This window comes from Rhinopithecus bieti, unplaced genomic scaffold (assembly GCF_001698545.2).
Source record: "Rhinopithecus bieti isolate Rb0 unplaced genomic scaffold, ASM169854v2 scaffold_13400, whole genome shotgun sequence".
Lineage (NCBI taxonomy): Eukaryota > Metazoa > Chordata > Mammalia > Primates > Cercopithecidae > Rhinopithecus > Rhinopithecus bieti.
In genome coordinates this window covers 3,523,558-3,530,072 of record NW_016807991.1, presented here as the reverse complement: position 1 = coordinate 3,530,072, position 6,515 = coordinate 3,523,558, and the positions used below count along the sequence as shown (strand labels likewise).

The 6,515-nt window shown below is 55.1% G+C and overlaps 2 protein-coding genes across 5 annotated transcripts in view; one reads left to right on the top strand and one right to left on the bottom strand.

Annotated features, from left to right (window-relative positions):
* The first annotated feature begins 6 nt into the window (after positions 1 to 6).
* On the top strand, positions 7 to 5,331 carry MIF4GD (MIF4G domain containing). Of its 4 annotated transcripts, XM_017884802.1 has the most exons (7): positions 7 to 25; positions 880 to 1,011; positions 1,638 to 1,757; positions 3,202 to 3,311; positions 3,493 to 3,648; positions 3,763 to 3,855; positions 4,595 to 5,331. In XM_017884802.1, exons 2-7 carry the CDS (start codon positions 930 to 932, stop codon positions 4,820 to 4,822), a joined length of 789 nt encoding a protein of 262 aa, XP_017740291.1. In that variant the 5' UTR covers positions 7 to 25; positions 880 to 929; the 3' UTR covers positions 4,823 to 5,331. The 4 variants fall into 4 exon arrangements, with proteins under 4 accessions (XP_017740291.1, XP_017740288.1, XP_017740290.1 ...); XM_017884799.1 differs by lacking the exon at positions 1,638 to 1,757; XM_017884801.1 differs by lacking the exons at positions 7 to 25; positions 1,638 to 1,757 and adding an exon at positions 41 to 210.
* Positions 5,184 to 6,515, bottom strand: part of MRPS7 (mitochondrial ribosomal protein S7) — a 5,796-nt gene continuing 4,464 nt past the window's right edge. Inside the window, exon 5 of the mRNA XM_017884798.1 lies at positions 5,184 to 5,856. Within this exon, the coding sequence (XP_017740287.1) occupies positions 5,635 to 5,856 (222 nt within the window). The 3' untranslated portion in view covers positions 5,184 to 5,634. The remainder of the gene's footprint in view (positions 5,857 to 6,515) is intronic.

The following is a 6,515-nucleotide window of genomic DNA, read 5'->3' as shown; positions in this document are numbered from 1 at the left end:
CGCGCGCGCGCCGCCGGCCCGGCAGGTGGGTCCCGGCCCCCACGCCGCCTCTCACGCCCGCGGGATCCTGGGCCGTGGGCTACGCAGTCAGCCCTGTGCTGCCGGGAGGGGCGTTCCGGGCACGGGGGGAGCGGTCGAGGGCTGGAGACCCTAAAGGCGCCTCCTATGGCTAGAGGGGAGCCTCCGGCGGGAGGCTTCTGCCCCCGCCCCGTAAGAGGAAAGCTCCAGAATGGAGCTTAGGAATTAGGAGTCTCGAGTGGGTAGGGCCGGGTTACAGCCACTCGGGAGCCAGTCCCACCAGTCTGTCCAGGGGAGAAACTGGCCCGGGTCTGGGGGGCGGACAGGGCGCCTGCGTTCCTACCTACGCAGGCCGGCCCCATCCGGCGGATGCAGCGGCGGGTGTTTAGACCGAAGGACTAGGCAAAAGCCAGAAAGAGGGTTGGGGAGAGGGCCTCGGAGCCCTGCTGGGGACAGAGTCGCACCGCTTGGAGTTCCCAGCCTGGCCTTCACCCGGCATCTTGCTGGGCCAGCAGCGTCAGGCTGCTTTATTTAAGCAACCGTAACGTCCGCCCGCACACACCCTGCCCCAGTCCACTCCTGCCTCCCGCTGGGACTGGAGGGTGGGCGCTTTCCTGCTTCAGCTTCTCGCTCTTGTGTAATCCCACAAGCGAGGGGTTTCTAAACTGAGCAGCAGGTGCCTGGCTGATGCCCAGTCCCCGCCAGATGCCAAGCCTGGTGGGCCGTCAGCCAACCACTGCACGCCACGGACCGCCCTGGAGTCCTGTCCGAGCGCGGTCAGCCCCGCCCAGGGCCGGCAGGACGGAACGCGCCCTGCGCTCCACACCTGAGGCCACTCCCTTCGCCTCTTCTCCTCCCCAGGTGCTGTCCTTAGTCCTAGCCCAGTCAAGAGCTACCGGGGCTGGCTAGTCATGGGGGAGCCCAGTAGAGAGGAGTATAAAATCCAGTCCTTTGATGCAGAGACCCAGCAGCTGCTGAAGACAGCACTTAAAGGTGAGCACGGGACCCCTTCCTGAGCTGGGGTCAGGAGCCACAGAGAAGGGCCCCTGTAGGCGGCACCAGAGGCTGAGCCTGGTGAATGCCTCCACCCCTCCCCTCATTCTCTGGCGATAGGAGTCGGCAACGTAATTCTTGAACTGGAAGACAAGCTACATTGAGGCCATTATTTTGGGGTATGAATCCGTCACCTCTCAGACTGTAAAGACTTTTTTAAAAGTTTAACCATAGGGCTAGGCGCAATGGCTCATGCCTGTAGTTCCAGCACTTTGGAAAGCCAAGGTGGGCAGACTGCTTGAGTCCAGGAGTTCAAGACCAGTCTGGGAAACATGGTGTAAACCCCATCTCTACAAAATAAAAAAAAAATTGAAAAATTAGCTGGGCATGGTGGCACGCACCTGTGGTCCCAGCTACTTAAGATGCTGAGGTGGGAGGATTGATTGAGCCTCGGGGGGTGAGGGTGCCATGAGCCATGATCCTGCCACTGCATTCCAGCCTGGCTAACAGAGCGAGACCCTGTCTCAACAACAACAAAAAAAGGTTTAATCATAAAAAAATAAAAGAGCACAGCTCCTGCCCTTGAAGCGCTTACATTTGAATTGCTCGTTTCTGTGCTGCCATAGCCCCGTCTCTTGAATGCACAGCTGCCTGCTTTGAAACAGATGGAGAATATTCCGTTTGCCAGAGGAGCTATAGTAATTGCCCTCGCCTGATGCCTTCCCGCTGTAACACGCAGGACAGAAGTTTGTCCTCAACTAATAATTAGCAGCAGCCATCATGTGCCAAGCCGAGCCTGTTGGGAGGCCCTGTGTGGCCCTCTCTTGTCTGGAGTTTGCATGTGTGTAGTATAAGAACACTATTTCTGGCCAGGCGCGGTGGCTCCAGCCTGTAATCCCAGCACTCTGGGAGGCTGAGACGGGCGGATCACGAGGTCAGGAGATTGAGACCATCCTGGCTAACATGGTGAAACCCCGTCTCTACTAAAAAAAATACAAAAAAAGCTAGCCGGGCGAGGTGGTGGGCGCCTATAGTCCCAGCTACTTGGGAGGCTGAGGCAGGAGAATGGCGTGAACCTGGGAGGCGGAACTTCCAGTGAGCCGAGATCCGGCCACTGCACTCCAGCCTGGGTGACAGAGTGAGGCTCCGTTTAAAAAAAAAAAAACCACTTTTTCTTGTGAAACTGCTGTTGGAGGCATGTCCTGGTTAGTATTCCTTCCTCAATCTAGTGCCAGGAAAAGATGTGTTTCCTGAGAAACTACATTCTTTCTTTGATTGGTTCCTACCAGCCACATAAACCTTCCCATTTTCTCTGACTGGGCAACCAGCAGACAGACAGCTAAAGCTGTTTGTTATGGTTACTGTCCTCTGTATGGTTTCTTTTCTCTTTTTTTTTTTTTTTTTGAGACAGTTGCTCTCGTTGCCCAGGCTGGAGTGCAATGGCACAATCTTGGCTCACGGCAACCTCCACCTCCCAGGTTCAAGCAATTTTCCTGCCTCAGCCTCCCAAGTAGCTGGGGTTACAGGTGCCCGCCACCATGCCCAGCTAATTTTTTGTATTTTTGTAGAGACAGGGTTTCACCATGTTGGCCAGGCTGGTCTCGACCTCCTGACGTCAGGTGATCCACCCGCCTCGGCCTCCCAAAGTGCTGGGATTACAGGCGTGAGCCACCACACCGGGCCATTTGTATTATTTTTCTTTGCTTTTTTTTTTGAGACGGAGTGTTGCTTTGTCGCCCAGGCTGGAGTGCAATGGTATGATCTCGGCTCACTACAATCTCCACCTCCCGAGTTCAAGCGATTCTCCTGCCCCAGCCTCCCAAGTAGCTGGGATGACATGAGATGATGCACGAGCTGCCACACATGGCTAATTTTTGTATTTTTAGTAGAGATGGAGTTTCACTATGTTAGCCAGGCTGGTCTCAAAACTCCTGACCCCAGGTGATCCACCCACCTTGGTCTCCCAAAGTGTTGGGATTACAGGCGTGAGCCACCGAGCTTGGCCATGATTTCTTGTAAGTACCATGGGCTGATTGCACCACTGAAGTCACTGTCCTTTGTATGATTTCTGATCTTTCACTTCAAGCATATGAGAGTGCTCTACTCTAAGTATCTCAAGTTCTTAGAAGCAGGTGGAGGCAAATGTGATAAAGCAGCAGCTCTAGACTCCCCTCCTATCTCTACCCCTAGATCCGGGTGCTGTGGACTTGGAGAAAGTGGCCAATGTCATTGTGGACCATTCTCTGCAGGACTGTGTGTTCAGCAAGGAAGCGGGACGCATGTGCTACGCCATCATTCAGGTTGGGGGTTGGGAGAGTAAAGGAAGCTGCTTTGAGGAAGGTGCTTCAGGAGTGGGCAGAAGGCCTGGCCTGTAGGACAGAGATGCACAGGGTCTAGCTCAAAGGCATAGAGAGGCATAGGATGGGTGGGGTTGCAGGGGCACCGCCCCCCACCCTTCACCTTCCTCTCCCTGGCTCACAGGCAGAGAGTAAACAAGCAGGCCAGAGTGTCTTCCGGCGTGGACTCCTCAACCGGCTGCAGCAGGAGTACCAGGCTCGGGAGCAGCTGCGAGCACGCTCCCTGCAGGGCTGGGTCTGCTATGTCACCTTTATCTGCAACATCTTTGACTACTTGAGGGTGAGGCCCCGGCAGCCACCCTGGGAGGCGACATGGCCTGTCACCTGAGGCCCAGGTTGGACTGTTCCCCTTGGCCACTAAGCCTGGTGCTCTGACCCCTCCTCTCCATCACAGGTGAACAACATGCCCATGATGGCCCTGGTGAACCCTGTCTATGACTGCCTCTTCCGGCTGGCCCAGCCAGACAGTTTGAGCAAGGAGGAGGAGGTGGGTGGCCCCAGCCCCGGCACAAGCACAGAAGGCTGCGGGATGGACAGTCTGGCTGAGCCGACGAGTGTCAGCTCACTGCTCACGGAGGCCTTTGAGGACTGTGTCACTTCTGGGGCAGGAGTGCGGGGGTGTTTAAGGCCTGTCAGAATTACAGGACAAGCTGCCAGGTCTGGAATTTATCCAATACAGACAGCAGCCAAAACCTACTGGCTCAGCAGCTTCCTTCTCAGTCAGAAAGCCAACCTCTCATGGCAGCTGTGCGAGCCATGGCTAGCTGTGGGTACAGATGGCCCCAAAGCCAAACCAGGGTCAGGCAGTGTGAGGGAGGCAGGAGAGTGGGATGAAGAAGTGGTTTGGAGACAGGCTTGAATGGAGCCTGGCCAGACAAGGGACCTCAGGAAGTCCCGAAACTCATTTCTTTCTGTGTAAGATGTGGAAGTCTGATAGGAGCCACTGAAAATGCTTGAGTAAGAGAATGATACCATCAGCACAGCACAGCTGGCTCCTGCAAAACTCTGCTAACACTGCAGAGCTGTAAAACCAGTCAAATTCAGATCATTAGTGATAGCTCTGCTTCAATGGTAAAGAAGTACCCACTGGATGGTGAGGAGGGAGCAAGGGAATGAGTGTAAAGGCAAGGCACAGCACCTGGCACTTGGCAAATGCTGTGTGACAGGCTGGCCCTGCCCCAGTTCACTCATGTTACCCCCCCGCACCCCCCCGCCGTCCCCTGCAGGTGGACTGTTTGGTGCTGCAGCTGCACCGGGTCGGGGAGCAGCTGGAGAAAATGAATGGGCAGCGTATGGATGAGCTCTTTGTGCTGATCCGGGATGGCTTCCTGCTCCCAACTGGCCTCAGCTCCCTGGCTCAGCTGCTGCTGCTGGAGATCGTTGAGTTCCGGGCGGCCGGCTGGAAGACGACGCCAGCTGCTCACAAGTATTACTACAGCGAAGTCTCTGACTAGGCCTCCAGATCAGGGCTTCCTCGCCAGCGCTGGCCTTTCTTCTACACACCTCTGAAACTGGCAGTGGAGTCTCTGCCTCACCCAAAGACATTTCCCTTCCAGACTTTGAGCGTCTTCCCTTCTAGACTTTCCCGTCTCCTGGTGAGATGTTTCCCACTTATGCCATGGTCCTGCCCTGAGCCCCTTTCCCCACCACCTTCCCACCAGGGCCAGGCAGAGAAGAGCAACTCCTAAGAGCCACTGCAGTGTGTAACCATTAGTGCAGCTACTACCTTGGTGCCTCAGTTTACCCATCTGTAAAATGGGTAAGCATAGCCATTGGGATGCTTTGGGATGTCAAGGGGCGGAGACAGAGCACAAGTCACACCAGAAACTGCTTTTTATACATTTTGTACAAGGACAACTCTGGAAGCAAGCCTATTTCCTCCAGCCAGTTTCAATGAATGCTGCACCACATGCTACACCAGTTCAGCGTGAGAATTTCTAATAAATCTTTTCTAATACTAAAACTGCTTCCTTTTATATCCAAAGGTCCACCCCAATCTAAGGGAAGAGAAGACGGCCCTGAGTTTCCTGGAGGAAATTCCCAAGTCAATGTGCTCCCTCTTTATAAGGAAATGGGGGCAGAGAGAGTAAGTTCCAGCCTCAAAGAAAGAAGGATTCACGGATAGTGACCATGCTGCTCCCTCTTTCTCATGAGGCCTGCCCACCCTTACAAAGGAGCCACATCCCTAACCCACAGGGAGCTTTCAGCCTGGCAGTGGCTCACACTGTTTGTTGCGGCAGAGGGCCCTGGGCTCCTCCTGCAGACTCTACCACCAGCGGTAGTGGGCCAGGGCACGGTTGGCCTCTGCCATCTTGTGCATGTTATGCTTCCTCTTGATCACGGGGCCCTGGTTATGGAAAGCCTCCAGCAGCTCGTGTGACAGCTTCTCCGGCATCAGTGTCCGCCGGTGCTTGTTCTCCCGGCACTCGGTGATCATCCACTTCATGGCTAGGAAGCGGCGGCGCTTGTCGGGTAGGGGTACAGGGACCTGGGGAGACAGGACATAGGCAAGTTGATCCAAGAGTCTGCCAGGGTTTGGGGCCTCCTGCCTCCCTGAATTCTAAGGAGTAACCACACGTTCCCTCTGGACCAGCCCTGGTCAGGCCTGGTGAGAAGGGCCTGTCTTTTCTTCTTTGAGCTTCCCTCACCTTCAGGTGACCCCAGTGCAGCAGACATAAGAGGCGTTCATTCAGCAAACACTCATTAAGCACTGGCCTCTCCAGGCACAGTGGCTGACACCTGTAATACCAGCAGTTTCAGAGGCCGAGGCAGGAGGATCGCTTGAGCCCAGGAGTTCAAGACCAGGCTGGTCAATATAACAAGACCTTGTCTCCATATATTAAAAAGAAAAAGAAGGCCAGGCGCGGTGGCGCAAGCCTGTAATTCCAGCACTTTGGGAGGCCGAGGCAGGCGGATTACCTGAGGTCAGAAGTTCGAGACCAGTCTGGCCAACATGGTGAAACCTCATCTCTACTAAAAATGCAAAAGTTAGCTGGGCGCGGTGGCAGGCGCCTGTAATCCCAGCTACTTGGGAGGCTGAGGTAGAACTGCTTGAACCCAGGAGACAGAGGTTGCAGTGAGCCAAGATTGTACCACTGCACTCCAGCCTGGGCAACAGAGCAAGACCTCGTCTCAAAAACAAAAAAA

Excerpts from the sequence above, each read along its gene's own strand:
- MIF4GD (XM_017884802.1), top strand. The coding sequence starts at position 930 with ATGGGGGAGCCCAGTAGAGAGGAGTATAAAATCCAGTCCTTTGATGCA. Across the intron at positions 1,758-3,201 it reads CTGTAACACGCAGGACAGAA|ATCCGGGTGCTGTGGACTTG; the intron begins GTTTGTCCTCAA and ends CTCTACCCCTAG. Across the intron at positions 3,312-3,492 it reads TGTGCTACGCCATCATTCAG|GCAGAGAGTAAACAAGCAGG; the intron begins GTTGGGGGTTGG and ends CCTGGCTCACAG.